The sequence below is a fragment of the Eutrigla gurnardus genome (genome assembly GCF_963514095.1).
Source record: "Eutrigla gurnardus genome assembly, chromosome: 8".
NCBI lineage: Eukaryota > Metazoa > Chordata > Actinopteri > Perciformes > Triglidae > Eutrigla > Eutrigla gurnardus.
Genome location: NC_139922.1, coordinates 6,366,988 through 6,383,091, shown reverse-complemented (window position 1 = coordinate 6,383,091; position 16,104 = coordinate 6,366,988). Strand labels below are relative to the sequence as shown.

The 16,104-nt window shown below is 41.9% G+C and overlaps 2 protein-coding genes across 3 annotated transcripts in view; one reads left to right on the top strand and one right to left on the bottom strand.

Annotated features, from left to right (window-relative positions):
* Window positions 1–16,104, bottom strand: part of cacna2d3a (calcium channel, voltage-dependent, alpha 2/delta subunit 3a) — a 120,816-nt gene that overhangs the window by 17,944 nt on the left and 86,768 nt on the right. For both annotated transcript variants that reach the window (XM_084015472.1, XM_084015473.1), the window contains 8 exons: window positions 15,845–15,906; window positions 15,701–15,768; window positions 14,513–14,558; window positions 13,895–13,992; window positions 13,691–13,784; window positions 13,348–13,443; window positions 13,062–13,183; window positions 12,181–12,258 (listed from right to left, as the gene is read on the bottom strand). In XM_084015472.1, coding sequence (XP_083871598.1) covers window positions 12,181–12,258; window positions 13,062–13,183; window positions 13,348–13,443; window positions 13,691–13,784; window positions 13,895–13,992; window positions 14,513–14,558; window positions 15,701–15,768; window positions 15,845–15,906 — 664 coding nt within the window. The remainder of the gene's footprint in view (window positions 1–12,180; window positions 12,259–13,061; window positions 13,184–13,347; window positions 13,444–13,690; window positions 13,785–13,894; window positions 13,993–14,512; window positions 14,559–15,700; window positions 15,769–15,844; window positions 15,907–16,104) is intronic.
* On the top strand, window positions 78–4,953 carry lrtm1 (leucine rich repeats and transmembrane domains 1). The gene is made up of 4 exons (XM_084015474.1): window positions 78–642; window positions 2,276–2,660; window positions 2,786–2,991; window positions 4,310–4,953. Exons 1-4 carry the CDS (start codon window positions 636–638, stop codon window positions 4,831–4,833), a joined length of 1,122 nt encoding a protein of 373 aa, XP_083871600.1. The 5' UTR covers window positions 78–635; the 3' UTR covers window positions 4,834–4,953.

The window sequence follows — 16,104 nt, the reverse complement described above, 5'->3', positions numbered from 1 at the left end:
TGACACAAATGTCAGCGTACGTGTGTGTGTGTGTGTGCTGTGATTTAAGAGGAGCAGCTGTCCACTGGGAGATGACACCCCATCACATTTCCCCAATGGATTGAATAGAGGAGCAGAAATCAAATTAAATCAAGGAGCAAGAGAAAAGGGAAAATAGAAACAAAGGCAGAAAAAAAAACAGCTTGAAGAAAAATATAAGAGACAGAAAAAGAGGTTGAGAGGCAGTGAGAGAGGTATGGAACAAGATAGAGAGAGAACGAGAGAGAGCGAGAGAGAGAGAGAGAGAGAGAGCAAGAGCGAGCGAGCGAGAGAAAGCGCGCGAGAGAGGCAGAGCTCCCTAGCTCCAGTGATTCCCAGACTTAAGCTCTGTTCTCTGATCTGCCCGCTCTGATGGGGTTTCATACCCGTGCAGGCAGTATTGGGGATCCTGAGGACAACAACACGTTTCTGCTGCTGATCGCAGCTTCTCTAATTCCTACTGAGTGACCACATCAGCCCACTAGATGAGAGTCAGGACAGCTGAACGCAACCTACTACTGATGGCTAATGGATCACCAACCAATGACAGACACTAGAATCCAAAAAGGGAGCTAAAAGAAGATTGAATCCAAGTGACCCAAGGACGACTGGCAGATATGAGAGGTAGGAGCTCCATCGCTGGGAAGAATAGCAACTTGAATGCATTTGTGTATGTGTTTACATGTGCATGGCTAGGGGGCTGCTATCAATGGCTCAGTGTTGTTTAAATAAATGTTCTTTAAACATGGACTGCTCCTTGCATACACGATTCCTGAATGAAAGCAGTTAAATGTACACACAGATAGAAAGACGGATAGATGGAATGTATTACTGCATCTGCACTATATTCACAGTTTTATCTTCCTGTAAATAGGCATTTGCAGTGCCATCAAGGTGATTTCAAGCTGACTTGCGTGCATGTCATTACAAGCTACTCTGTGTGTACTTTGGTCTGTGTGTACCATTCTCCTGTGTTGACCTCATTCCAGAGCTGCTGTTACAATGCTCCACTGAGCTGATGCTGTTTGTGTGCGTCCATGCATTGTATGTATATGAGTGTGTTCATGAGAATGTGCACACGTGTGCAAGTACATGTGATAGAATGCATCCCCCCACCACACACACACACACACACACACACACACACACACACACACACACACACACTTCACTAACAAGGATGCAATTAACACAGCACTACAACCCAGCCATATTCTCATCGTTTTTGTTGATGCACTGACAATATAATACAGCAACAGAGTCGCCATACCAGAGTAACACCTGAAATTAAAACTAGGACTAGTAAAAGACTAACTTGTAAATCACCATCAACTGCAAGATGTCCAACTATTGTCAGTATAATTTGTAGACTATGTTGACAAAAGTCTTAAAGATCTATCATCACTGCTAAATAGCAGATAAACAATTATGTGATAAACAATTCAATTTTGGTGTCCCATTGAAATATGTAACATTCCTCAATGGTAGTTTGATTATTATAGTTGATCAAAGGTCCTTAATATGAATCTGTATTCATTTAACATTGAAATCAGACTTGCAGCTGCTTCATCACAAAGGAATATGTAAGTGAACATTCTCGTGTGCGATGCCACCTGAAGATAAACATGGTGCAGCTAATCAATCTGTTCAGGATCTAGTGTAACGTGCGAGCCGGCTACATTCCCAGGCTTGGGTTTGAGCTTCATTTCATTGAGCCTCCAGCTAGTCCAGCCAATGCTATAAATACTGCTGTAATGTACCAGAAGGAATGGACACGTGAAGTCATCTCAAAAGAGAATCAGACACCTAATATCTTCTGCATATGGATTGTTGTGTGGGTGGAGTGTGGGTGAGGGGTTATGAATCTTTGGTGGAGTCACCAAGGGCCACTGTATAGGGGAGGGTGGGAAGTGGGAGTTTGCATATTAGTAGTTTACTTTCTTGGTGATATCGAAAAAGAACAGTAATATCTGGGCGAAAACTCAGTGAACTGCAGTCTTTTCTTACTGCTTTATTTTCAAACACGTTAATATGCACTTAAATGTTTATTTTCTGTGATAACGGCATTTATTTGTGAAGGTTATCATTATGGCAGTTGGACTCTGCTGTGAATGTATGCAATTATGTAATAATACTTCAGGGTATTGCTGAGAAAGATCAAATCTTTAGTCACACTAGAATTCATTTTTTTCACATTTAGCAGCAAACACAGAAGCATCTGTTGATGATCTAATACTATGTCTCCCTATCTCCACAGTGGTAGTGGTGTGTGCCCTCCTCTCCCTCCTCTCTCTGTCACATGCCTGTCCAAAGGAGTGTAGCTGCAATGGCAACACCAAAGTAGTGGACTGCCGGGGTCGAGGCCTGTACGACATCCCCAGAAGACTGCATCCAGACACCCAAGAACTGTATCTCCAAGATAACCGTATCAGGGGATTAGGATCGATGGCTTTCCGGGAAATACCACTTGTCCGCATTCTTGATCTATCTAATAACTCTATAACGTCTGTTTCGCCGACTGCCCTGCTGGGTCTCAGAACTCTACAGCGCTTCAGCCTGGCCTACAACAGCCTGAGAGAGCTTGACAAGCGGTTACTTGGACCTATCCGCTCACTTTCACACCTTGACCTCTCACACAACAGGTTAAGCATCAGAACTGTAAAATATCCAATGTGTTATTTGGCCACTGTCAAACAATACACGTTGTAAAAGTGATCCAGCAGAGCTTATTGTATCCTGTGTTTCCCTGTCATGTCCCTTCCTGCAGCCTGTGGGGTTTGCCTGGAGCAATGGGGGACAGTTTGAGGAACCTTAGCCACCTGGGGCTAGCGCACAACAAGCTAACGCGATTGGACCGCTCCCTGTTGGAGGCCTTGACACGCCTGGACAGCATCGCACTGCGAAGTAACCCCTGGAGGTGTGACTGCCAGCTCATAGGCCTCAAACTCTGGCTGGAGACATATCTCTTTAAAGGTAAGACCGCTTGAAGCTCCACGAAGTGGCTAGAGCAATGTCTGCAATGTTTCCAACTTTCATCCATCTTACTACCTCCGTCTCAATGGCATTCAATAGAATTCTGGTAATATAACATTATGGTAATACTGACCTTTAACACAACAACAAGGAGAACTAGAACAAGAGTAGAAATGGCTGGACTCTATTTAAATGACTTACACAAAGAGAGTCTATTTGAGTGATTAACATTGATTGGCTGACCCTAAATTGATGTAGGGTGAGGATGTAGATTTTGCACTTGGAAAGATGTACACAGAAGAGTTAAGAATGGGCTTAAAGGTCTGTCAGTAACTAAGGGTGGTTGAATTAGTTTAACATGCTGTCTGGGCGTCGCTGTGGAAGAATGTACGTTGTTTTGGCTTTTATACTATTATTAACATCTGATGAGTACGGTGTTTGCGGAGGTGACCACATGCATGTCAGAGCTGACACTGTTATGGTCATTATTAACAACATTTACAGCAGAATCTTTTTTTTTGACTGTTGCTTCACTGACATTGCCTGACTTCAAAGCTTAGCTAAATGTACCAAGCAGCAAAATAATAGTGTTGTAATGTTAGGCACTCCATGCAGCAGCTCTTATAACTATGGTTGTGATCTCTACAGCCAGAGATAGAGTGTATTAAGAGTTGAATTTGCCAACATTATTTTCCTTGCTAGACCAACCCTAGCAAGCATTAGATAACAAAATAACCACTGTACAGTGAAAGCTAGACTTGCTTGGAGTTGCCGGGCCCGCCTACATGCCTATGTTACCCTGCCACAGCTTTTGTTTTAGAGGCTTCTAATTACTGCAAAACAGAACAATGGACCCAGATAGAAGGATTAATGCTTCATAGAAAGCAAGTGGTTAATCGGGCAGTCAGAAAGGGAGTGTGTGTGTGTGTGTGAGAGAGATAAATAATAAAGGGCTTTACGGGGGAGAAACAATGGGCAGCTGATAAAGTCCTAACTCAACGTTTTCTCCAACAGACTATTCATTTGGCTCCACTGGTTGAGGTGTTAATCAAATCACACTTGCTAATTTGGCCCATTAAAGTAAGCCATTACACCCCACATTAATACATATCCTATGTAATGGGCTTGATCAGGGTCAGCTATGATGATTACGATTGTGGCCTCCTCTGTAGTAAGCTGCCAAAAAGGAAATGGGCAATTAACAAAGGTAATGTATTTTTAATACACAACAACTGATGCATGCCTCCCTATTCCCTCCTGGCCCTCAGTTCTTCTTCAAGGCCCCTCTCTAATCTAAACATTTCACTCTTATCCCAAGGTGGAGTGGTGGATGAGGTGCTCTGCTCCCAGCCAGAAGAAATGAGGGATAAAGACCTGCAGAAAGTCCCATACCAACTCTTCCATGCCTGCATGACTACAAGTTACCATTACCTTTTTGCTAACATAAACCACTTGGAGAACGAGAGGCTACTACGAGGCCACACCCATGGCAACCATGCTCATCCCTCTAGCCACGCTATCCATGTCCCCATGGCAATGGGTGAGGGTTTTGGTGGCGGGGGAGGAGGAGGAGGTGGAGGGGGTTTGCCAGAGTGTGAACCTAAGCAGAGGCCGCGGCCTGTCAACTTGCGCCACGCAATTGCTACAGTGATCATCACCGGCGTCGTGTGTGGGATTGTGTGTCTGATGATGCTGGCTGCAGCAGTGTACGGCTGCGCCTACGCCGCTATCATGGCCAAATATCAGCGGGAGCTTAAGAAGAACGAGGAGTTGGCAGTAGCGCGGGGGACAGATCATGGCAAAGCGGATAAGAAGGAACCGCTGGAGAATGCTATCGCCTAGGAGATAACATGAACCCTGGACCTAAACATGGGCCTCAACCCTTTAACCTACTCCTTTCTGGATGCCATGTGTGTGTGTTAGTGCATGTGTGAGGAAAAGAAGAGAGTGTGATTGTGTGTGTGTGTGTGTGTGTGTGTGTGTGTGTGTGTGTGTGTGTGTGTGTGTGTGTGTGTGTGTGTGTGTGTTTAACTCCTTTCTGAGACTTGGGTAGCTAAACTTCACAGGTATTTGACTATGCACTATGGAGAGTATCCTCTACTACTGTATATGCGGGTTCGAGGTGCAGGCCAAAGAATCCAAAAGGAAACAATTCCATTTTTTTCTGAGAAATGCACATCACAGATAGGAACAAATTGCTATATATTTATAATTGTGTATTTGTAAGTATATTAGTAAAGCTCTGGTATTAAAAATGGATTTCAGAATTTATTGTCTTTTAGTTGTTGTTCATAGTTTTGAGTCTGATTTGGGGGTCATTTTGAAAACTCATAGTAGGCAGCTGCTGTCAGTTAAATTCTGTTCTATGTTGTTTATATCATTAATGTGAGAGTATGAAAAGAAATGAGAGTGTTTGTGTCAGTGTTTTATTTGTGCTTCGTGTGTGTGTGGAGATGTATACTGTATGCACATATTTATAGAGAATTTAAGAGTCTGTGCCTAATAACATGATATAGTTTTAAGAAGGACATATGTTTTCTCAAGGTGAAGGTGATACAAGTTGAAGATGGGAAATTCGTTCAAGCAATAATGAAACAAACTAAAAACATGAAAACCTGGACTTTATCTATGACTTTACAGGTTTATTAATTTGAGTTTGCACACATTCAGACACAAACAATTTAGATCTACAGTTTTTTTAAGATCAGCTGAGTCTTGTTTGTGAATTAATGCTGATCACATAATGCTAGTCATGTCATTCATTATGTATTATATAAAATAAAGGGAAATATGTATTTAAATGTCTACTGGCAACTAATTTGAGCTGGCATGCATGATTAATTGGAAAAAGTACTTTTCATCCTTATCCTACCAACGCAGAGCCCAGAGGTCTCTTTGTCATATGTTTTTGCTGCTCTATTCTATCATTCCAATTTTTAATGACTTTGTTGATCAATTAATTTCTAATCAGTTCGTATAATTATTTTCTCTTTTAGTGCCTGTTAAATCATAAATTTAAATACCAATGCCATGGGGTCAAAAGCACCCAAAGGCAGCCTATGCAGTTTTAACAGATCAAATGTTTACCATGCATCCTAATTTAAAGTATAACAGTACCAGGGGTCCGAACTATCTTTCATTTTGAAGAAGACAGACACAGATGCAGCAGACACAGATTTCCTCATGTGCTCTGTCTATTTTTGGTTTACAGAATATGCAAATTAACTGTACCGTATAATAATCTGTTTTTTTCTTCAGATGACACACATCACTAACAATGGTTTGTGGATAAATAAGTTAATATTTTGCTACGATGGTTGTGTCTCAGGGAGGATATTTAGGCAATTTTGCTTGTTTTGTCGATTACACTGTTAGCCACACAGACAATGACGGTGTAATTTGTTTTTGCTACAGTATGTTATCCTCTGCAGGACGAACACTTAAATGGACAGCAGCAGCTACCTTGGTAATGAATGTGAGGAGTTCAGTCTAGATGGCTTGTGGAAAAACACTGCTTGTTAAGCAGGTTAATACAAGCATCCATTATTATTATTATTATTATTATTATTATTATTATTATTATTATTATTATTATTATTATTATTATCTATATATCGATAATTGTCAGCTTACTCACTGTAGTATGGAGGCACATGAATGTACAGCGATGCCTTTGGTCCAAATGCCTGACCTGAGTGTTGTAGCTCTGTATATTACTGCAGCAGACTTGCTGCACGTGGCCCAGGATGTGACCACAAACACTGACACGCGCGCAAACAGAGATGCTGAAATACACATGCGTATACGAACACGCTAACATTGTGACTCAAGCGATGTCTGCAGGGCCCATGGTGTGTGATGTCATCAGCCTGTCCTGTTCAGTTAGTGTATTAGCGTATTCACAAGTCTACAGCTCAGTGGAGCGCAGGGCAGTGAAAACTGGCCCTAACCGGCCCACGCTAAATTTGCATCCCAGCCTACATCTCTCCTCCCATCTGACTCTCTTATATAAAAGCATCCTTACAGACCTCCCACAATCTGACAAGCACGATCGTCATTACTGTACATCAGCACCCAATGTAACAATAGGGTATTCATGAAGCCTCGTTACTGATTAGTCATTTTGGCGTGCTGCTAAACAGGATTTCAGAGAATGATATTATCTTTAAAACAATAGAGATCAAGTCAGCGGTGTCAAATAATACCGTGGGCAGGTGTAAACTGTGGGCTGCATGTGTCCGCTGTGCTAGAAATCTGATGCATGCTGTATATGCATGTGTGTGTTTGTGTGTGTGTGTGTGTGCACGTTGTGGCACTGCACAGACTCTCCCATCTCTGTCCTTCTGCTCCAGTGGTTTCCCCCAGGCCAAGAGTACCCACAATACACTGCTTTCATGTCAACGCATTCAGGCACCGTGAAATAATTTTCTCTTTCTCTGCCCTTTTATTTCTTCTCTTATTTTATCACTGCATTTCCAAAGGATTGTCCTCTTTCTCCTTTCCTCACTTTTTCCTTCCTCTGTCCAGATATGTTTCTGTGATTCCCCCACTGGCATTACTGACCCTCATCTGTCAACAGGAGAACTTACATAGATGATTATCACAAGAAGCTTTTATATGAGGCAAAAGCTCTGCTTCATATTATTCCTATGTTGGGCGGTGAAAAAAATATTGCAGTTATTCACATACTGTACATTGGGTTTGAATGGAATAACTCACATTCAAACCATTTACAACTGGGTGATTACAGAAGATAGCAATGGAAAATGAGGGGGGGGGGGGGGGGGGGGGGGGGGGCAGGAAGAAAGTTAGAAGCACCTCACTATAAATACAGCTGTATGAGAAATAGCATTGGACCAGGAACACATTGTCTACCTAACAGCATATTTTAGCCACTTCATATGTTTGTATTTTGCTCAACGTGTGTTTGAACATTTCTACAGATCAGAAGCCAAAATAAAGATAAACATTTTTGCAAATAAGGTGCTTCCAACTTTCTTTATGTGAATTACTCACGCACAAAAATATGTCTATTTACTAACTTGTCATCCTTATCGTATGATGTACACATAGTACCGCAGTAAAAGTATTGCATTCATTCTAACCCACACAGGCTCCGCCCCCTCTACTGGACTCTATGTGTAATACTCTCCTTCAATCACAAACACACATTTGTCCACTGAAAAAGCACATAAGCACAGCCAGCCAATCAAGGCGTGCCTACCTGAATAAGTGCAGTCCAAACACTATAAAACACAGTCCGCATGCCGAAATGACCTTGGGCGAGAAACTGAACCCCAAACTGGCCCTGAAGCCTGTGCCATCGACGTGTACATGTGTGTGATTGAGGTAGATTAGATCCTGATGGGCAAGCAGCACCTTTCATACCAGCCTCTGCCATATGAATGTGTGTGTGAATGGGTGAATGCAGATATGAAGTGTAGCGCTTTGAGTGGTTGAAAAGACTAGAAAAGCACTATATAAATGTAGCTCCATTTACCATTTCACACCAGTCACTCCCTTGCTTTCTCTTCAGGGAATGGCGATTCGTCCATTGACTTCTATACGGATGGAGTCACTGCTTCAAGAACCTTGTCAATGTCCCGGCTATGAGGCCGTCACTCAGTGCTTTAAACGTCTGGATGCGGTTAAAATCACAGCTGAAGTGTAACAATATGACTGTGGGGTGAAGTGAGCGATGTTGGGCAGGAGGATGTTAGAGGGGCAGGGGCTCAAATTCATAAAAAGGCATTCATATTACAAATGTAGCAATGTACTAATTCACTATCACAAAACTGTATAGTACAATATATGTAGCCTATTTAAAACAAATCTGTGACTGATGTTCTTTCAACCACAGCTACGTGAAAGTTAATGCTATATTCAAACTGTATTTCAGCCTCCTCACAGGTTAAGCACATCTACTCTTACCAAGCCCTCTGACTGGTTACCCTCACTTGCAGAAACTCAGCTTAATAGTACTGACAAAGATGCACTTCCTCTGGCTGCAATGCTGCCTCTATCACCTCTATATTAGCCTTACCTTATGGTCTCTTCTTATCACCTCTCCATATAGAAGGCAAAGGCATATGCCTTCTATATAGAGAGATGCATTTCTTGTATGGCTAAGATCCTATTACTGTGTGTCTGACTGTGTTTTTTTATTTTTTACAGATTAAGGACGTGGAGCTCAGTCTTTTGCATAATATGCATAATTATGTATGGTGAATAGCTCAGCTCCAAAATGAAAAGAATCCGCAAAAGCTCAGCGTGGATTGTCTTTAAAGGACAACATCAGTCTACAAACTACAACATGAAAAAGAAATCACATTCACGGTGTCAAATTAATCAAATCTACCACATTCCACTGATTCCCTCAAGGGCAAAAGGTAGCCTCGCAACTTGACACATTTGGAGGTGCTTATAGGCTACTTTCTGTGGTCACATACCATATGACTGATGTTTGCTAACTGCACAGCATGACTGCATATACATTCAATTTTGCATTCGTGCAACCGTGCATCCTTTCAAAGGCACACACAAGGGCATTATACATTCTACTTTATTTAACTTTATTTAGTCTTAGTGTTAATATCTTTTTTATATTGTACTTTTCTTGTCAATGCATGTTTATTATTTATTATCCTTATTTTTCTACTGTCTTGCTGCTGTAACGATGTAAATTTTCCCCACTGCGGGACGAATAAAGACTATCTTATCTTATCTTATCTTAAAGTGTAAGTTTGGCGGAAATTGAAAATAAAGCTATTTTCTGAATGAAAATACATCAACTAAGCCGTGGAGGAAGTAATTATCGCTCATCACGCAGTTCAGAGCTAGCACGGGTCGGAGCTAGAGTCCAAAATCGCAAACAGTGGGTTAGCATGGGGCAGACAGCCACACGCTTTCAAAATCGCATTTTTAAACCACTAACATTGCTCAAAACAGCGCCAAACCTCGTCAGCAGCTTGCTCTGGGTGTCTACACATAAAACGAAGCACCAACAACTCAGTTCATGAACCCGAAGTTTATAACAGAAGACAGTTAAGAACACTCACCAATTCTACCCCTGCCAGCTCCTCGCGAAGGATAGTCCGTAAGTGTCGATTACCGAACGAGTTCCCGTGTGAGATCTCGCGTGACATGTATGTGCTTCAGATAAGGCTGCTGTCTTGAACTGATTGGAAGTGTATACAAACCATCCCGACGTTTTTACCCACCGTTATTAACTTATATTTGGCCAAACTGCCACTAATTTAAAAGTATACTCGTTTTATTCTGGGCGAAATCTTCAGTTTCACTTTCACTTTTGCATTGCGTTCGGTAATCGACACTTACGGACTATCCTTCGCGAGGAGCTGGCAGGGGTAGAATTGGTGAGTGTTCTTAACTGTCTTCTGTTATAAACTTCGGGTTCATGAACTGAGTTGTTGGTGCTTCGTTTTATGTGTAGACACCCAGAGCAAGCTGCTGACGAGGTTTGGCGCTGTTTTGAGCAATGTTAGTGGTTTAAAAATGCGATTTTGAAAGCGTGTGGCTGTCTGCCCCATGCTAACCCACTGTTTGCGATTTTGGACTCTAGCTCCGACCCGTGCTAGCTCTGAACTGCGTGATGAGCGATAATTACTTCCTCCACGGCTTAGTTCATGTATTTTCATTCAGAAAATAGCTTTATTTTCAATTTCCACCAAACTTACACTTTAAGCCCTGATTTGATGTATGTGTGCACGTGCCTGGTGGCGGGAGAGAGTGCCCACGCTTCCAGGACCATCCTTCTTGCTGCCAAGGTGATAAGGGGAAAGTGAGCGAAAGAGGACTCTGTGTCAACTGAAGACACCTGACCAAAGAGCTGGCTTCCTCCCACATTCCAAAGACATGCAGGTTAGGTTAATTGATGACTTGCCCGTAGGTATGAATGTGAGGACCATGTCACCCAACGTTAGCTGGGATTGACTCCTTAACAGGATAAGCGGTTAGAGATAATGGATGTTAAATTTGTGGGTGGTAATAAGTGGGATGTAGCAACTAATCTCTAGCTGGTCAGGATTCGTGTGGCTGAGTCTATGCTATATCGTGGCATGCATTCATTGGGCTCCACCCACTTTAAGAGTCCAGTAGAAGCCTTCACAAATTAAAACGTTAAGATATTGTAACCATAGTTCTGTGAGCACAGCCCTCTACTCTCTCTGTCTCTCCTATGCCGCTTGATGGAGAGTGGGTGGGATGGCAGACAGCAGTGTGTGCCAATGTATATACTATGGGGTCCTCATGTCGGGTACTCACATCCTAATTGGCCGGCAACTCTTGTGCAAATTTTCAGTGGGTGAATACGTGCTTGTGGTTGAAAAAGCGTATTACCCATGGCTCTGCCTGTGCTTACGGCACTAGGGCTACAATATGGTAACTTGTACTGTAACACACAAAATGATCCTGTACCTTCAGGAGAGGTGGGTAATGAATGATATTATATCATCTTTCTAGAATTTGTCCTAAAGGTAGTACCATAACTACTATGAAATTATCTTTATCCAGTCCAAATGTCTTCCACTAAATCAGCAATTCCTTTCCTCCATAACTAAGATGATGGCAAACAGAACAAGGGCTGTGCTTCGTACCATCAACTTGCTGATTGCACAAAGTTGCATTATATGGGCGTGACATTGTGGGGCTTCTGAGTCACCAGGACGTGAGATGAGGCAGGCCACAATGAAATCCTCTCGGCCACAATATGCCTTAAATAAGCACAGGGGGAAACATGAATGCACAAAAGGGGTTTATGAAACTGGCTTCTATTAATAAATGTAGGCATAAATGCTCCTTGATTCAAACGTCTGTGCAATGTTGCACTCTCGCCTTCTTTTGAGCATGCGTTCATGCAGAGGGACGTGTGTGGACAAAAAAATCAGCACAGTCAGTACATGTGGGCAGTGAATGTTTCAACTCAAAAAGAGGACAAGAAGTGAGGTTCAACAACTGTAGAGACCAGGAAAACAAAACCGACATAGCAGTGCAAGTACGGAATATTGCAACATCTGTCAATGCAGAAGTGTGTGTGTGTGTGTGTGTGTGTGTGTGTGTGTGTGTGTGTGCGAGTGTGTGTGTGTGTGTGTGTGTGTGAGTGAGAGAGAGAGAGAGAGAGAGAGAGAGAGAGAGAGAGAGAGAGAGAGAGCAACTTGAGTCCCAACTTACCCGCAGCTATGGGTGATTTCCTCTCATCCAGAAGCTGAATGGCGGTGCTGGCCAATACAACACTCTTGTTTTCTGATCCTAAGCCACACACATAAAAGCACATACAAACACAAAACGCACACACACACACACACACACACACACACACACACACACACACAGTTCACATCACGTATCATAATTCCTTATTAGTTCTGAACTGACCACAGGGTGATTGCAGAGAGAAACACTGAACATAAATACCACAGAGTATTATTTCATGGCTACAGCTAACGACCACAGTCCTGAGAGGAAGAGTGCATCCAAGGCAAGTCCGGCGAGTAAATAAGAGGCTTTCAGATCACTTGTATTAGCTGGCACTAATGGAAAGCCTGAGGCCGAGGACAGATGAGAACACATTCTCCCTCTGGAGGGGAAACCATTTCGTAGAGACGTAGTTAAACTGCAACAACTGTACCGTGAGGTGCCTGTGTGTGTGTGTGTGCTTTTTTCTGAGTGTGTGTCTATATGTGTGTCCTGGCCAAGTCACTATGGAAAAGGCTGAACCTCCTCCTAATGTATCTTATTTCAACCCACAGCAATCAGTCCTGTCCACAAGAACACAGCCCAGAATTAATAAGAGAGGAAGGGGAGGTAGAGATGCATGGCGAGAGAAAATGACCAAATATGGGGGAAAGAGGAAAAGAGGGGGGTGAAGGAAATTTGAAAAAGGTCTTTTTAATACCAGGAAGATTTTAAATGTGCATTTGCTAAAATGTGAGTGGGTCTATTGTGGTGTTGCCAGTATCACTATATCACAATAGAATTGATAACTGTATAGAAATAAAAATAATTCAAAAGCAAAACTGACATTCATTTCTCATAACTTCCTCACCACTAACCTGAGTTGAATGGTAGAGAGTAGACAAACGTCCCAGGAACTTGTTCTGCCGCTCTCTTGTACCACAGGGGAAAGTGATCGGCGTTGAACACCCCCTCTTTGTCTTCAGCTGTCAGAAAGTCTCTTGAAGCAGACAGGAAACAGAGAGGATGAAGATACAGAGGATGTACAAACATACAGCATAATATATAGTCACTGGAAGCATAAACAAATAGACGATCAACACATAACTCATAAGCTTATACATGTGTTTACGTACAGAACATACATACACTCAGCATACATACTGGTTTGTAAGCTCGTCAGGCACCACAAACAGATTAATTCGAGACAGGCCTGTTCTTGAGCCCAAGTAGGCTATCTCCACCCCTTTGTCAGAGTTCCTGTGTGTGACAAATACAGACAGTAAGGTGCATGTGTGTTACATTTCCTTTCAACATCAATCAGGACAGAGGCTTTTACAAGAACCATAGATTTTTGGTGTTCTGTAAAAGTAACTTCATGCAATTATTGACGGTGTATTTCTGCAAATGTCTACAACATAGAATTGGTCTTTGTCTACAGGATTGAGTTTGTCTTGATTTCATGCAGAAGTTTCTGTGAGAAAGAAGCGTAGAGTAGTTCACACACTCAGACTTATTGAGCACGAGGCTTGTCCAATAAGCCTCCAAAGGGGCAGTCACCACCGCGTCAAAGAGAACCTCCTGAATCAGCTCCTTGTCACCTAACAAAACAAATACATGGATTTCTTTCACAAACTAGCCACAACACATTCAAATGATTTCATTCTATGAGCAGAGAGGAATGGGGGATTTGTAGGAGACTTTAACCAACATTGTAGGTGTGGTTCGTGTCCACTAAGGTAGAGTTTGATTGCCTCCATCTGGGACAGGTAGCGATGCTCTGGGTGCTCGTCTGTGTTGCAGTACGTCCTGCAATATAACAGAATGGACAATAAGGACATTAGTTACAATAACATGCAACACAGTCATAACTTACACCAGCAATTTTAAAACGGATGATTTCAGATGATGATCGATATAGTCCAGTTTGTTTAAATTACTTTTGCATTGCAAGGCATCTATAATGAAAAAGAATGTGAAGTAAAACCAAGAAGGTTTTTCCATTTACAAGCATTCATTTGAAAAGCGTTTACTGTAATATATTTAGATTTTGGTTCTAAATCCTGTAGACCGCAGCTTCTCAAGTGACACAAACCAAGTCAACGTCCTGCAGATTCCAAATGTGTTATATCACTATTATGTTTATACTGTGTGTGTATCTATTTTTCACACACACACACACACACACACACACACACACACACACACACACACACACACACACACACACACACACACACACACACACAAACACACACACACACACACACAGTCCAGTTTGACTTGATATCAGTTTGTCAGGACACAAACACCATCGATATACCCTTACCATTCATCTGCCAGCGCTACGTCAGGATGCTCCAAGTCATGAAGTCCTGAAACAAAATAAGAAGTATGTCTCTCAAACGAAATAAGCAAAGCACTCAATATGAACTCATAATAATAAGGGGTTGGCATCTATACCTCAAATGCACACACTTTTATACACACACACACACCAGGGTTGAAAAATGTGTTTTTTGAATGGATGTGACAGGTCTGATTAGATCAGGAAGAGCCAAGTCATGCTCAGAGGGCTCTGCATGATGGACATGTTTAGAGAAACACACAGACATGCACATACACACCACCGCCACATGAATATTTACATACATGAGGCTGGAGATGAAAATAGACACACACACACACACACACACACACACACACACACACACACACACACACACACACACACACACCCTGAGGCACACATAGGCAAGGGCAGACATATGCACTGTCAAGACACGGACACACCTACCGAGCCACTAAAGAAATATTTAACTTCCTGTCCAATTGTGGCTTCATTATCACTACATTTCTATTGAACAAGTAAGTGTGACTGTGCAGGTGTGAGTGTATATACTCACATATATTTATATATTGTTTTTTGTTACCGTTCTATGTTTAGAACATTTCAAAGCAAGTCACTCAGAAGATTAAAATCATATGAATAGCTTCTAAAATATGATGCATTGCTGCCAATTAAAGCACCCGACAGCAACAGCACCAACACAGTGAAATGCTGCTCATATGTCAACCCCTCAGTAATACACTCATGTAATAATAATATAAAGACAAATGAGCCTTTCTGCATGAGTACTTTTACTTGATATACTTTATTAACGTTAGAGTGGCTCCTCCCAATTTCATAAAAACTCCCCCTTAAGTGTATAGTTGATGTGGGCTTTATAACAATTGCTGGTCCAGGGGTTTTTAATTTTGATCTTTCACTGAAAATAAATAAATATTGAAAACAGGATTTTTACTTGTGGTGGAGTACCATGTTACATATATAATTTGGTATCGTAGGCTACTGGTACTTCCATCACTGTAGCAGAGTAAAGAAGTGTTCGCTGATTGTGAAATACAAACACAACTGAAGAGAAAGAAGAAGAAGAGGGGATACAAAATGAAACGAAACAGGAATCAAATGAGTTCAAGTGAGTGGGGCAGATAAAGAAAAGGGAGGTTTTCCTACCTTCCTCTACTGTGACATTCCCTCTGAAAAAATACTTTCCATGGCCTCTGGAGAGAGCTACCCCTAGACTAAAAACAAAATATATATATTCTTTTCAAACGACAATTCACTACTTCTTTTATGTGCAAAGAAACCTGCTCTTACCTGAAGGGAGTCCCCTTGATGTCTGTGTAGTAGTAATCATTATGCAACACCAGAACGCGTTTCTGAAATAAAATACATTAATACATTCCATTATACGCTGCAGTAAGCAGTAAACAGTGATAGCAGTAATCTCATGTTATTTGCTGCAGTCTGGCTCCATCTAGTGGTGCAAAGACTACAAGCTGTGGTTGTCACGCAACCTGTTACTCTGCAGATGGATGTGTGTTTTTGCAGTGCTTGAGTATTGGAGAAGGATTGTG

Excerpts from the sequence above, each read along its gene's own strand:
- lrtm1 (XM_084015474.1), top strand. Across the intron at positions 2,661-2,785 it reads CTTGACCTCTCACACAACAG|CCTGTGGGGTTTGCCTGGAG; the intron begins GTTAAGCATCAG and ends CCCTTCCTGCAG. Across the intron at positions 2,992-4,309 it reads GGAGACATATCTCTTTAAAG|GTGGAGTGGTGGATGAGGTG; the intron begins GTAAGACCGCTT and ends TCTTATCCCAAG.